This window comes from Schistocerca piceifrons, chromosome 6, assembly GCF_021461385.2.
Source record: "Schistocerca piceifrons isolate TAMUIC-IGC-003096 chromosome 6, iqSchPice1.1, whole genome shotgun sequence".
NCBI classification, from domain to species: Eukaryota; Metazoa; Arthropoda; class Insecta; order Orthoptera; family Acrididae; genus Schistocerca; species Schistocerca piceifrons.
The window spans coordinates 36241897-36256975 of NC_060143.1; the positions used below are offsets into that span (position 1 = coordinate 36241897).

Sequence of the window (15079 nt, forward strand, 5' to 3'; positions counted from 1 at the left end):
GGCAACAGTATGACTGCTCGAATACCATTACAAATGTAAGACAAAAAGGGTTAGTGTACCTAATGGACCTGTGGGAATAGCAAAAAAAAGTTTTCAATGAATTTGAAATTAGATTTCTAATAATTAATGATCCAAAAATAATGCATTTTTATCTATTTTCTAAATACTTACTATCAAGTAATATAAATATTAAATATAAGAATGGAAACAGAAATTAAAACAAAGAATACTCAATGACACACAAATAAGAAACAAAATATGTGCAAAACGATTGAGCAAATCAATAAACTGCCATTATTTCAGTGAAAACCATTTAAATACTGTATTTTATTATTTTTGCAAATTAAAGCACACTACTGTAAAAAGGATGCTGTAACTCTCCTCTCTCTCTGTATGAATAGGTCTTCGAAGGCCCAACAGAACCGACATATGACAGTCGAATAGCATCACCGGATGCGGATATTGGGAGGCGTGGGGTCAGCACATCGCTCTCCCAGCTGTTGTCAGTCTCCATGACCTGGAGCTGCTACTGCACAGTAAAGTAGCTCCTCAAATGGCATCACAAGGTTGAGTGCACACTAGTAGGTCAACAGCACATGGCACCCCGGATGGTCACCCTCCTGTGGGCTGACCATGCCAGACCGTGCTAACTTCGGTGACCTGATAGGAACCAGTGTATGCACTATGGCACAGCCATTGACAGATATGTTGTAAGCAAGTTCAAATCTCACTGCAGAACATAAAATTTTAACTTTGTTTTTATTTATTCTTAATCAAGTTGTTGAGGGCCAGAATTAAATTCAGTAATCAGATCATAAGAAAACCTCTGCTTTTCACTGCAGCTGTTGTGTAGACTGCATATCAGTCTTTGATAATCATCAACCTGTTGATAAACTGTAATGAATGAAAAAAAAAGAAAAAAAAAAAAGAAAAAAAATGAAATTATCGTATGGCATTGTTGGCCGGGAGGCCCCATTCGGGGGAGTTCGGCCACCTTAGTGCAAGTCCTTTTGAGATGATGCCACTTTGGCGACTTGCGAGTCAATAATGATGAAAATGATGATGAAGGACACACAACACCCAGTCCCCTGCCGGGAATCGAACCCAGGCCCCGTGTGGTAGGTGGTAACACTACCACTACGCTACGGAGGTGGGTAACACTACCACTACGCTACGGAGGTGGACACTGTTACGAATTAAGTTCATCATTATTATTACAATTACTTGCAGATGTGAGGCTCATTTTGCATTGGTGTGATAACAGCAGTAGTTGGATGCCGAAAAAAATTATGGCCTGCTTCTTTCAACCACAAACCAAGTTCACGGTAAAGTTGGATTCTCAATGCACACTGACCTGGAGAATGCAGGGACAGTAGCATTAACAAAAATACCCAATAACTGACTGAAAATGTGCTTGCTTGGATTTTCATCAGTTTTGGAGAACATACAGAAATGTATGTGCCTATGAAGGCTACAAGAAAGATGGACAATTCTCGAATACTGTATTGACCACGCATACAGATGACATATTCTGTCATTTATGCAAGACACCACTTGTCGAAAGGTCGGGTAGTCCCCAAATCTTAATGTCATTAAGTAAAACTGACACACTTTGGGCCAATGCCTAATATAGATATGACGATGTTTTACGAGAGAAAGACCTGTTGGGAAAGTACAGTACCTAGTTGTAAAGAGTACATTCAAACAAGAGCATACATAACTGCGGTTTCAGGAGAGAGGTATTAGCTGTCTTTTGGGGCTGGGGATATGAGGTGTGGCAAAGTAATGAGACTGATTTTCTTTGCAAGATGTGGCAACCCTGCAGGCTTGTGTATGCACAATATCTTTGACTTTGGTCAATAAGCTGCTTATAGTCCAAGCAGCACATCGATGCACCTGCTCAGTTGTGAGTTGTGCTGTAATAAGTCAACACGTGTTTGTGTCTCTTGTCACGAACAGCATAATATTGCACAATGGTATGCCATTTCTTTTTGCATTAAATTGGGTGAAAACGTGAAACAACTTACAATAAGCTTCAGAAGGCTTTTGGAGAGGTGGTCATGTCAAGAGCTCAAGTTTCTTGTTGGCATAAAATGTTCAGTGAAGGCAGAACGAATGTTGAAGATGAAGACTGCAGTAGACAATCATCAACCTCATGGAGGGATGTCAACTTGGCCAGGGTGCATGAACTCGTACGATCTGATCGAAGATTATCCGTGAAAATGATTGCAGAAGAACTGAACATCAATCAAGAAACGGTTCGTCTAATAATAACTGAAGATCTTGATATGAGAAAGATTTGTGCAAAAATGATCCCCAAAAATCTCACCTACAACAGCGAGAAACACGGAAAAATGTGGCAGCCGATCTGTTAGAGCAAACGGAAATCAATCCAGAATTGTTGAGCTGTGTTATCACTGGTGATGAAAGTTGGTTTTTTCAGTATGGTCCCGCAGAGACAAAACTCCCAAGTTCGCAATGGTGCTCAAAGGGATCACCCAGACAAAAAAAAAAAAGTTTGCATGTCAAAGTCAAAAGTGAAATGCATGCTTGTGTGCTGCTTTGATTCCAAGGGAATTGTTCATAAAGAGTGGGTGCCTCCTGGACAAACAGTTAACCAATATTACTACAAAGAAATTTTAGAAAGACTTCGTAAAAAGAGTCCTTCGTGTCTGTGCCAACATTGCTGATAATTGGATTCTGCATCACGATAATGTGCCATGCCACTCTGTCAGTACAGCAATTTTTAACCTCAAAACAAATTACAGTACTACCACAGCCACCTTATTCACCAGATATCGCTTTGTGAGACTTTTTTCTATTTCCGAGAGTCAAAACGGCGGTCAAGGGACACCATTTTCAAACAACACAAGATGTCCAAAAAGCTGTGACGAGGGTCTTGGAGGATATACAGAACGTGAGTTCCGGAAATGTTACCAGAAGTGCTGGAAAAAGTGTGTGCAATCAGAAGGGAACTACTTTGAAGGAGACAACACTAAACTTGACTAAAACGGTAAGCAACTTTTTTTTTTTTCCCCCCCCACATCAGTTTCATTACTTTATTGTTGCACCTCGTATGATTCTTTAATACCATGAAGTAGCTTGTTTCAAAGTTAGGTTCCTACTACAAAAAGGGTTAGGATTCATCTGTGTGATAGAGACAAAACTAATTTTGAAGGGTTGTGAATGATTGTTCCTACTGTATTGTTCAGTGTGTTAAGGCCGAGGTGAGATATGGGGACAGTAAACCCGCTCCCACCATTCCTCTCACAAATGATTTTAAGCTGTTCCCATCTTTTCCTACCATGTGTTAATCTTTTCATTGGTATGTAGCTACAACAACTCACATCCTCCATAAAGCTTGAGCAGACAGTAAAGCACATATATCGCATTGAAAGTTCAGCACTTGTCTGGATGTAGCTGTGCAAAAGATTGTAAAATATGATCAAAATGATGAATGTCATAGATATATTGTAGACGTGTGTTCAGCACAAGATCCAAATGCTGTGCATCATTCTGAGAAAGACATGACAAGATGACACGATTTTAATAAACAATTACTAGTACAAGTTTCCTTTTCTGATTGAACGAATTATCTTTTCTGTTCTGAAGAGTGTGGAGGGATGCAGATGCCTTCAGCCTAGTTTAGGTTATTAAATTAATATCACTTCGACACACTCTGGAAAGAAATTATCCAGTTTCACTTTGCTTATGTCTCAAAATCCAACAGTTAAATTGAACAGCAACATCAGATTTATTTCTCTCCTCCTCTCTATTTTTTTAATGCTTTAAGCACACGACTTGTCATATGATAAAACGAGAGGGTGCCTTCACTACGAGTCGTCATTTGACAGACCAATGAAAGACACTGTTGCATTTGGCACGTCAGATTGCAAGTTTGCTATACCTTTCATTTGACTGATCTTATATGAATGAACAGATGCTGACTAAACAATTAAGATTTTCGATGTGTAACCCATGGAGGGGATACAAAGGAGAAGGTAAATTTATTTTCCACATAATTTGTCACCTTAAACTAAGAATTTTTATTTCTGTAGGCTATCCTAATGGAAGTCAGCTGCTGTAATATCAGTGTAATTATTTGATAAGCTCTGAGCTGTACATTCAAAATCTACATTCATCTGAAATTTCACAGTGCCAAACATATTTCTATTTTCTCAGGAACATAACAGTGAAACTTTATAATGGACACTCATTACACGGAATTCAATGTACAAGTTCAGGTTTTTACAGATTTATTGGTCCAAAATTTCCTGATAGGTTATAAGAGGTCTAACAACAGTGGAGATGGACCATGAGTTGTGCCAGGATTGGTCAGTCTGTAAAAGCATTTCTACGAAAGGTAAGGGCACGGGCTGTTGTACTGGTCTAGCAGACAGTTTAATCTGTCAGGGCATTTCACAACTTCACTCACAGCACTGTAAACTTTTTGTACCTTTGGACACTCTTTCTTATGCTTTCCATCCAACACAGGTTCACTTTTTGCAGCCTCTTTGCAAAATCTGTCAAGACAAGAGTTGTGTTGAGGAGGGGAGGTCATAAGTGCCTCAAAACTTACATTACTACATCGCTACAAAACCAAGAAATTCTCTATAGACAGGAACTATTACATGGCTCTTAATTTTCTTCCATTGCTGGTGCATTTTTTCCAGTTTTCTCAACAAATCCGTGCCAAACTACCACTGGTAGTTGTAAGAATGTCGAGTTAAACAATGGAAAGTCCAGGATGGGGTAACGACAATATTGTGAAAAGGATAGATTGCTACTCACCATATAAGGAGATGGTGAGTAGCAGACAGGCACAACAAAAAGACTGCTATACAGTGAAGCTTTTGGCCATACGGCCTTCTTCTGAAGTAGAAAACATACACGTAAGCACAACTCTCACACACATCACCTGTGTCTCTATTTGCTGTGTAAAGTTCTGTATTTTGCAAGAGATGGGTTCATTACTTTCTTAATGGACCTGTGAGTAAGGTTTAAAATAACTGAGTTGCCACATTCTGTCCATTAAACATATTAACATTTAAATTCAGCATTTTCTCAAATCCTGTGTAATTTAACTTACGGATAATTTGCTGAGAAACAGTTTTTTGAAATGCTTTGGTTTGACTGCAGAGTTACCATACTTACCTTATTGTTTCGCATCTTTACATGTCTGCCAATATGTTTGTGCGGCTGAACTTCCTTTCCTTGTCTCAGCAATTGTTTCAAAAATATTACAATTACTTCAGCTGAATTTCTGATTAACCAGTAGCACTTATAATTTGCTTATTTAACTCACACCAACTAGTTTGTTGTTCAAACACAATAACAGGAGCCACACACATGTAAACAGATAATGTCTAGCGCCTGAACTTGACCTAGGCACTGTCCCGACATACGTATACTATTTCATGACCACAAGGCTCTCTGGCCATTTAATCTCTTTTATCATCATTTTCTCAGAGCTACTTCCCCACATATGTTATTAAGTTTTTTGCTTTAGGATGGACATGTAATGTCAAACGATATTTGCCACCAAATAGATACAACTCTGCAAATAATATAGGGTGCCCCTAGAAAAATGCATCTTGATGACTGCCTGGCTCCATATTTTTTGAAAAAGCTTTTAAAAATATTATGGTTGACTTACAAACAGCATTCATGTTTGATGTGCAGATATTGTCAATGTGATTTTGTTAATGACATCAGAGTTGCAATACATAAAGCAATTATTACTGATATTTGTGTAACTGCTACTTTTTGACTCTCTCTTCTTTGGGCAGGCACTGTCTAATGTTTATGAGGAAATTCTAACATAAAATAGGTCTCTTAACAAATGAGGATAAAAAGAAACTTACAAATATACTGCAGGCAATTTTGTTGAAGTGGGGGAAAAAACGCGTTTCAGATTGTTACTGTGTAGATCCTAATACTACTGTTGCAACATCTAGACATGGACCATTTTTACAGAAGGCCCTTTGGCTGGAAACTCACATTTACCAATCTTTTTGTTGTGCCTGTCTGCAACTCTATATCTTCTATTTATGGTGAGTAGCAATCTATCCTTTACAAAATACTGTCATTATTCCATCCTGGATTTTCCATTATTAGATGCTTGGATAACTCTAATGGTTTAATGGGCTAATGCTTCACCATGTAGCCCATGTGTGCCATTTCACAGCACTGCAGCGTATAGTAAGAAGTCAGTCAGTCAGTAGGTAGAGTGTACAATTGCAAGAGGGGAATTAAGTTGTGATTTTACACAAGGTATGTATAAAATATTGAAAGAAAGTAAGAAACAAATTTGATGTCGGCAAATGCATTTTTGTTTCTCACATGTGTATGCACAGTACAAAAGGGGTGCCAAACAATGACAGACAGGGAATTCTGAATTGTGCACATATTAATTTATTTATGAATAGCTATATGCACATGTATGTTGATGGAATCACAGAATTCTGTCACATAACTGAAAAAATTTTTGTGACTAGCTTACATGATTTATTCAATGTTTCCAACCTGAAGCTTGGTTTGACAACTCACTGTACAGTCTGTATGACCTTACTGTTTTAACATTGCCATAATGTGCACAGCCTGGATTATTTGGCAAGATAATTAAATCATACATAAGCAATTCAATTTATTGAGTAAGCACTAGCAGGCTTAATGATTAAGTGTGACATAATGTGACTGTGCCAATGACCCAATAAACACAGTTAAACAGAGGTAACTGAAAACATGTAAGTTCTGATAAGTTAAGCTGTAATATACACTGGAACGGTTAAAACTACTCTCCAACTATTCAGAACGCAGAACACTTCAGGACACACACATCCTATTTAAGTTCAAAGACATTATCTTCAAATATTCGAACACAGAGATGTCTTCAGGCTCGGGAATAATGGACGATGACTGGAACTGAAATACAACAAAATAGCTGTTTCAATGACTGCAATTTAAACAGGCAATTAAAATATGTGATGTGGTAGCAACTGACTCAAAAATCAATGTATGTGTGCCAAGGAAAACCACAACCAATAGTTACTTTAAAACTAAACAAACTTATTTCACAACAAACAAATTTATTTCCAAATGCAAAAACCTAACGAGGGTGTAGAGCTTGTAACAATAAGCCACCATAAGTAAAAATATGAAGCTTTTTTTATTCTAAATTCAAGAGATGTAAATACTTCTAATACTGCAAACTGACCATGCATCTAACAATGTTCAGACAGAGATGGTGTTTGTATTTGACTAGCAGAATAAAATCTAAAAAAATGTTGATTGACAAAATGCAAAGGAATGAAAATTTGTTGAAATACCAAGGAATACAATACAGGAGAGCCAATGTGACAAACATGAATTCTGCGCTTCTACTACAAATGGGGAACTACAAAAATGAAAAATCATATCCATTATTTTTACATCATCTGTAGCTTCATGATGATATTTCACAATCATCATCAAAATGAATCAACAACAGTCAATTGGATAATTTCATGTGAAATCACCCAGTGGTCATTTCCCTTATGTCACAGTTTTTTCTGAAAATTTGGTGTAAGAATGTATATAATGATGAGTTAGGGTTAAAATATTTTTTCTGGAACTTTTTGACCAAAACTGTAATTAGGAGACTATTTTGAAATTGGACCCCTTCTACCAACTGGCGTTGAGAAATGGAGTGCCTTGTTAAGTTTGTAACCACTATAACTTTTTTATTTATGAATAAATTTTATTCAATTTGGTGCGATTGGAAAGTAAAAAATAGAGCTATAATATAAAAATTATTAAAGTGCTGTGTCTAAGCAACAAATGTTTGAAAATTTGTAATTAATGTAATTTCTCACCAAATTCTTTTTGCAAATTTCAGAAATTTTTTTTTCAGCAAAATCACAAGTTTCACCATCTGAATTTTTGTTTCAAATAATTCCTACTGCCATACTATTCAAAATAAAAAAAAAAAAACAAACCGGAAGAGTGTTTGTCCTCTATTGTTAGATCTTATACTTTTTCAACAATGCTGTAATAATTAATTGCTTCAAATAGCTGATCAACAATATATGAAACAGCAATGAAAAATTCAGTCTAGCAGCTACACTCACATGCAACACAGGCTGTGTGTGTTATGTTTGTGTGTGTCTGTGCACTTTATGGTCTTGATTTTATGTTTCTTACATAAGCAGCCATTTTGTCTTGTAAGTTATTTGAAAGAACAGACAAACCCCTCAATATGATAACGTTCAGGAAATAGAGCACCTCAATATGAGATAGTGAAGAGGAAAGATTGACATTGAAAAGAGAAAGAATTCATCCAATCCATGCATAGTTGCGTAACATATAACCACGGAGACTCAATTTAACTTCCATAAGTGCAATGGGTTGCATTTTTTCAACGTATTACAGTGCTCCTTGATGATGTATAATTTTTATGAACTTACACTAGACTACGCAATCATATTACAACATATTACAACCTACAAACGGTTGTTGCAGTATATGCTTTGTTTAATTGTGGCTTGTTATCAGATGTTTTAGTGAATTTTATTTATCAAATATTATAATGAGTGAAAAAAATCACGTATTTTATTTAACTTTTTTCCACGTGTTTTTTATATCAATTATCATTATAAATAATGATATATTCATATAAATATTACTATAATTTATTAATAAATAACTTTGTTTCATACAAAATTATATTATGATCAGTGATAATTGATTTAAAAATACATTACATTAAAATTTAGTCATATTTATAACTCAGTTTTGAAGGTTTTTTATAATTAGTTATTATGCTTTAAATTATTATTTATTCTCTATTCATCAGTTTAATTATAAATTTTAAAAAAAATCGAGATCTGTATATTAATTTATTTATTAAATGTAACTTATATACTTGAAATATATATTACCTTCAAACCAATCATTAATCCACTCAATTTTAACAATATGTAATCACATAATAAATAAATAATTAATATTATTTTTGTCATTGATTTTTTTTGTTGACAGTTGAAAGTTAATTTTTAGGTATTTCATTTTAAAGGCTGTTAAGACATTATCAATACTACATTTTTCACATTACAAGTGTTTTACGCAGAATTTAAACCAAAAAATTTCTTTATTTATGTAAAATTTATTACTTATATACAATAATTCAAATAAAATAAATAAAACAAATTATAATAAACATAATTCAATTTCACAATCAGAGGTTTTTCGTATAATGAAGCTTACTACACTCCTATAGTACCATTTGACTGACTGTCATAAAATATGTCACACTATCAAGTTAGGGGTTTTAGAATATCGTATTGAGGGGTTTTACATATCGAGGGGTTCCATACTGAGGGGTCCGCGTGTAATATAGAGTGGTCATTAACTCTTTCTCATTTCCCCCTTATAGATTCTTGACTAATTAGAGAACAAGAAAAAGTTTCAAACCATCCAGTTCTTTTCTGCAACATACACAGTTGATTAAAAATCAAAACGGAAAACAAATGTTTTTTTAGGTTTTGTGTCAGAAGAGATTTATTTAATACATATGTCAATCCTGAATCAAGCTGATATTGAATTACTGAAGCTAAGAAGCACCTGTGAAAATATTGAGAGTGTTTGCTGTTCTCACACAAGGGTCTATTTGGGAACATTTGAAGACAGACAATGAATTTGCTGTGGCCCTTTTAAGAAGCATGGTAAAAAGATTGCTAAGAAATTTTTGAAACCCATTTCTTTAACCAAGGCAATGAAATATAAAACCCTCGGACTTATCCCAGGTACCAAGCTGTGCATAACATGCCGTAAGGACATTTTATCTCCTATGGGGGATAACCTTCCAGGGATGGATGAATGTAAAGTTGAAGCTCAAGAATATACACCAGATCCATCTACAGCTATTCAAAAACTTAATGAAAGTTGTGAATTACTTGAAATTTCACCATTTAAGGTTACCAAGAGAGCACAACACAGGCATCCAGAATACATTCGATCCAAGTCTTGTCGCTTAGCTTTAAAATTTCAACAAACAGCATCAGAAGTGCTACATGTTTCAGTGAAAAATGTGTCTGAAGAAACTGGTAGTGCTGAATGTACAGACTGTAATATTTTAATGCAAGAACTTAAAGAGAAATTCAGCACAAGTTCTGTTAAAGAAAAACTACAAATACTTACCTTAGCACCAGCTTCATGGAGTAAAGAAAAACGCCAAATTTTTTTAACACTACAGAATACATGGTAAATAAATCGAGATATTGCTAAAAGAAGATGGTATTTTGTCAAAAGGGAGATATAATGTCTGAAACAGAATAGGTAAGGTTGTGGAAAAACGTGTCCAGAATTTTTACTGTGAAGATGATATAAGTCGCATTTCTGCTAATAAAAAGACTGTGCCTGTGCCTTCAGAAAATGGCAAAAGAGTGTACAAGGCAAAAAGACTAAATTTACATAATCTGAAAGATGTATACTTAGCTTTCAGAGATAAATACCCTGAAGATAAAATTGGTTTTACTAAATTTTGTGAACTGAGGCCAAAAGAATGTGTTATTGTAAACAGTTGTGAAATGTATAACTGTATGTGTATGCATGTGTCACCAAAACGTAGAGCTGTTAACGTATGCTGCACATGTGAAAGAACCGTACACTGAACTTCTACAGAAACTTACGTGCAATCTGGAAAAAGGGGAGTGCATGATGCATCGCTGTTCTCTGTGTCTTAACGAATATTAACTGCGCAATTTTTTTGTGGAGCTGGAGTCCTTACAAGATTGTGAAAATGTATTCAAACAAAGGATGCAAGCTGATCGACCAACACTGGAGACATTAATGAAGACGACTGATGAATTTGTTGAGTATCTCATGCAAAAAACTTCAAAACTTAACACAATATCATTATGTATCAAAATCTCAGAGTCACTACTTCAAATCAAGCAAAGAAACCCTTTCTGTTACTACATGCATCATCATAGTGGATTTTGCAGAGAACTATACCTGTTTGCTTCAGGATGCTCCATTCAAGTCACCCTTCATCCTTTTGTGGTGTACTTTAAAACAGCATTTTTATAGTTTAGTGATATAGTTGGTCCTTTTATCTTTCTAATGACACCAAATTGAATAAAATTGATTTATAAATAAGGGAGTTACAGTAGTTAAAAACTTTCAACCTACCTTTCGTACTGACGCCAGATGGAGAAAATTCTAGACATTTCAAAATGCCCCCCCCCCCTAGCTACAGTTTGGATCTAAAAAATATGAAAAAAAAATTTATCTCTTTCTATTTATGCACTTTCTTACACCAAATTTTCAAAAATATCTGTGACATGATGGCAATGGCAATGAGGTTTGGGTGGTTTTAAATGAAATGCGCAAATTACCACATGTCTACAGCACATATGTGTTGTTAAACTGTGAAATTACGATGAACTTGTAAATAATGTTCCATACTGGGTCATCTTAGTACATAAACTTGGACAGTATTTGTTGGGGATTACTAGTTACAGATCACAATGAAATATTATCCCACTCATAGAAATCTAAGGGTACAGCTCATTCACTGTACGCCAGTGCGCATTACAAATAATGTGCAATTTATAAACTAAAATCCTCTATTAGGAAATTAAACATAAGCAGACGAAGCATCATACTACCTTCATCCTCAGTGGTTGTCATAATAATAACAACAACATTTATAAGTATGTAATTAAAGATGTTCTCTGTAGTCTACAATTTAACAATTATATTCAACACAGTACTGTAAATCACATAACAACAACAACAATAATAATAATCAGCCCCTCCCCAGAAAGAAACATTGCTGCTAGGAACAAACCATTATTAGTCACCAAATAATTATTAAGTTCCATGCACACTTATCTCTACTGCCTAATTCACTGCCTCACAGAGAAGTCTGATGTATCAACTATTTTATTTAGTCTATCAAATCCTACATGTACGAGACATACAAGGATACTGGACACTCTTAAAATTTTTAGAGCAAAACTTCACTTTACAATATGTGGTAGAAATTTTAAGCCGCAAATTATAGAAACTGCTAAACAGATTAGCTTATGTGTAATAATACACTAATAACTCAGCATAGCACAGCTCATAAGCCTAGATCACAGTTAAGAAACTTAGTCACTGCATACAAACAATGCTACAAGAAAAAAATAAAACATGAAAACATAACAGCACATTTCAGACCAATTATATATTTTTACAATAAACTTATACATACCTTAGTAGTGCCACACAGTAGACCAAGAGTACAAGAACTTTTAGGATAAATTAAGGTAGACATTCATCAACAGAATAAAAAGGATGCTTCAGTAAGATATTTTTTTCTCTAATCCTAAATACATTTCTATTTTTTCTGACTGATGATTACAGTTTATTTCAAAGCAAACCATCCATATTTCTAACACCATGCAACCTTTTGGCCAGTGTTCTGACTATATAGGTGAATGTCTGCACTAGTACACGTACTACGATCAAGAATAGATTTATTGCTCTGAAGCAAATGTGAATTCTTACTAACAAAAGTCACAGTTTCTAATATGTAAATGCAGGGAACAGGCAGTATTTTCAGTTCCCTGAAAACAGGATTAGAGGCGTTCTCGCATCCCAAAAATTTTTGAAACACTGGCCCCCAAAATGGAATACCATGCAAGAGAATAGAGTACTTAAGCAAAGTAAACTGTTGCGAGAGAACAGAGTACTAAAGTACAATAAACTGTTTTTAGGGTGGAGGTATCACAGGACTGACACAAATACAAAAAGCATAGCACAAACCACTGTTTCTTTAGTATATTTTCTCTGTGAATATTGCACTTTAAGTTATTGCCCAGCCACACAACAAGAAGTTGGATCTCATTGACTTTCTCTGCTATTGTGCTCTTATTCTTGGTATTCCACTACAAAAAACCTTACAAATTTTATACAGGCCTACAAAATATCTCGTACACACAGTAACAGACTGAAGCAGCAGACTTCATGTGGCAAAGTTTACAGTATCCATGTCTGTTTAAGAATAACAAACTCCATTGTGACTCTTCACATCTCAACAATTTCATAATGTTACATCATTCATCAAATCTACGCATATAGTCATGAAAAACAGACTATAGACATTATGCTGACAGAAATGTACAAAGTCTTGTGCCTAAATGTTTACTGCCAGTACACTTGATATTTTGCTAGCCTGTAAATAGCAGTTGTGAGGGCCTTGAATACTTTTTTCTTTAACTAAATAGCTCTAACAACACGATGTAGCAGTAAATTCAAGAAATATTAGCCTATTCAATAACAGAAGCATAAAAATAACAGGCGACTTAAGATATAAAAATCCTTACAGCCTCTTTAATGAATCTATCGCAAGATACTTTTTAAGACTTACCTATCAAACCCACCAATAGTATGATGCAAACTGCAATTAATATGGCTCGCGTTCTCATCTGCTGAGCCCAGACACGTCTTTTCATTCGGTTAGAAGCTTCCCTGAAATCTATACTCGCAGCTGTCAATCTGTCTGATGTGTCCTGTAGTTCTTCAAGACGTTTGCCTCTGTCTAGGATTTTCACATTATCTTTTAATGTTTCAATTACTTCGGTGATCTGACCATGGACTCTATTACAATAAACACCAAAAATCAGTTGTCATACACCAAATCAATGGTACTTCGACAAGAAATCAATTAATTACTTACTGTTTAATACGTTCGTTTTCTAAGGTTTTCTTTTCACGTTTTGTTGATGAAGAACTGAAAAACATGCAAATTACCTTGTAAATCCACAAAATTCAAACAACAAAATTAATCCTGAATAAAAAGCAACTACCACTAACAGTAGGCAAACACACAGTACCCAAGTCACAAGTTAACCTCATTACTCGTTCGTGTAAATTTATTACTTCGGGCACTTTTATAGTATTTGACAGTGACACAAAAACATAATAAGACGATAATTATTCACTTATTGACATAACTGATCACTTACAGGCATTACTAAAGCCTTCACTAGGAAACAGATTAGTGAATTCTCCCATTATTTGTCACTTGCTGAACAGTTCAATAATGTTTACTTTCGTTATAAATAACTTACTTAAGAAAGAAACCTTCATCTTCCTCACTTCCACTTTGTTGTTCCAACAGTGAAGCCTAAAACGAGAGAAACAGGAGTAATGACGCCGAATAAATTCACACATCAGTTTTCAAACTACTAACTGATACAAAAAACGCACTCTTTCCTCATCTTTGGCGGCCACTAAATCTTCTTGAGGCACAGTTTTCTTAAACTTGGGCGGCATTATACGTTCATGTAACACCAACGCGTACCATCTTTCTTGTCAAAACAAGAACTGCTGCATCACATCTGAAACTGGCACAGTAGAAAAATATTTTCAAGTGATACCTTCAAAGACGACAAGCAAAATATTGCCACAATTTTCATTTCTTAATGCTTTTTTTCGCAGGAACTACGAACAACACAATCGTTAAATTTATATGCAAGAAGCAAAGCACTATCCTGCGATACTTCACGCTGTTCTGTGCTGCCATCTGGGCGCAGCACCCTGTAAGTAATATGAAGGAGAAATTGAAAGAAAGCTGTGGACGATCTGTCTTTGCTATCAATTGGGTGTATGAGAACTATTCGAAACCAAATGGTACTAGCTAGACAGCTTTTGAGAGTCTTTGGGAGTTGGCACTTACCGTGCTTACACTTGTTAAAATTTATTCTTTACTTTTATAAAATGCTTGTGGCTGAGCGCTAAGGGAGTTGGACAATTTTAGAGTGGTCTATGTCCGGGCAAGTTCCCAAATCTTAGTTATTAGATCATTTGAAAAGCTAGAACAAATTTCATTGTGTTTAAACTTTCTGTTTAAGGCAACTACACGGCTTAGTACAGTGGTGCCTAATGCGATAGTCGGTATCATTTTTATGTGGTAGCTGTTCCGGAAACGTATTTGCAAAGACTGCTGCGTAATTCTGTTTCTTTATAGTGTATTACAAAACTTAGAAGTGCCAGACGACTTATATATCATTACAGTGAAGATGTATAACGCCATGTAGTCAATCACCTG

At 35.2% G+C, this 15079-nt stretch overlaps 1 protein-coding gene across 1 annotated transcript; it reads right to left on the bottom strand.

The window, feature by feature from the left end:
• Nucleotides 1-6391: 6391 nt before the first annotated feature.
• Nucleotides 6392-14542, bottom strand: LOC124802568 (vesicle-associated membrane protein 4-like). The gene is made up of 5 exons (XM_047263439.1): nucleotides 14239-14542; nucleotides 14100-14155; nucleotides 13706-13759; nucleotides 13397-13626; nucleotides 6392-6924 (listed from the first exon to the last, which is right to left on the bottom strand). Exons 1-5 carry the CDS (start codon nucleotides 14302-14304, stop codon nucleotides 6893-6895), a joined length of 438 nt encoding a protein of 145 aa, XP_047119395.1. The 5' UTR covers nucleotides 14305-14542; the 3' UTR covers nucleotides 6392-6892.
• Nucleotides 14543-15079: the final 537 nt, after the last annotated feature.

Bases quoted from the DNA above. Each gene is read 5' to 3' on its own strand.
- LOC124802568 (XM_047263439.1), bottom strand. From the start codon at position 14,304: ATGCCGCCCAAGTTTAAGAAAACTGTGCCTCAAGAAGATTTAGTGGCC. The intron at 13,760-14,099 runs GTAAGTTATTTA...CATGTTTTTCAG, and splicing joins GATGAAGGTTTCTTTCTTAA to TTCTTCATCAACAAAACGTG. The intron at 6,925-13,396 runs GTAAGTCTTAAA...GTTGTATTTCAG, and splicing joins ACTATTGGTGGGTTTGATAG to TTCCAGTCATCGTCCATTAT.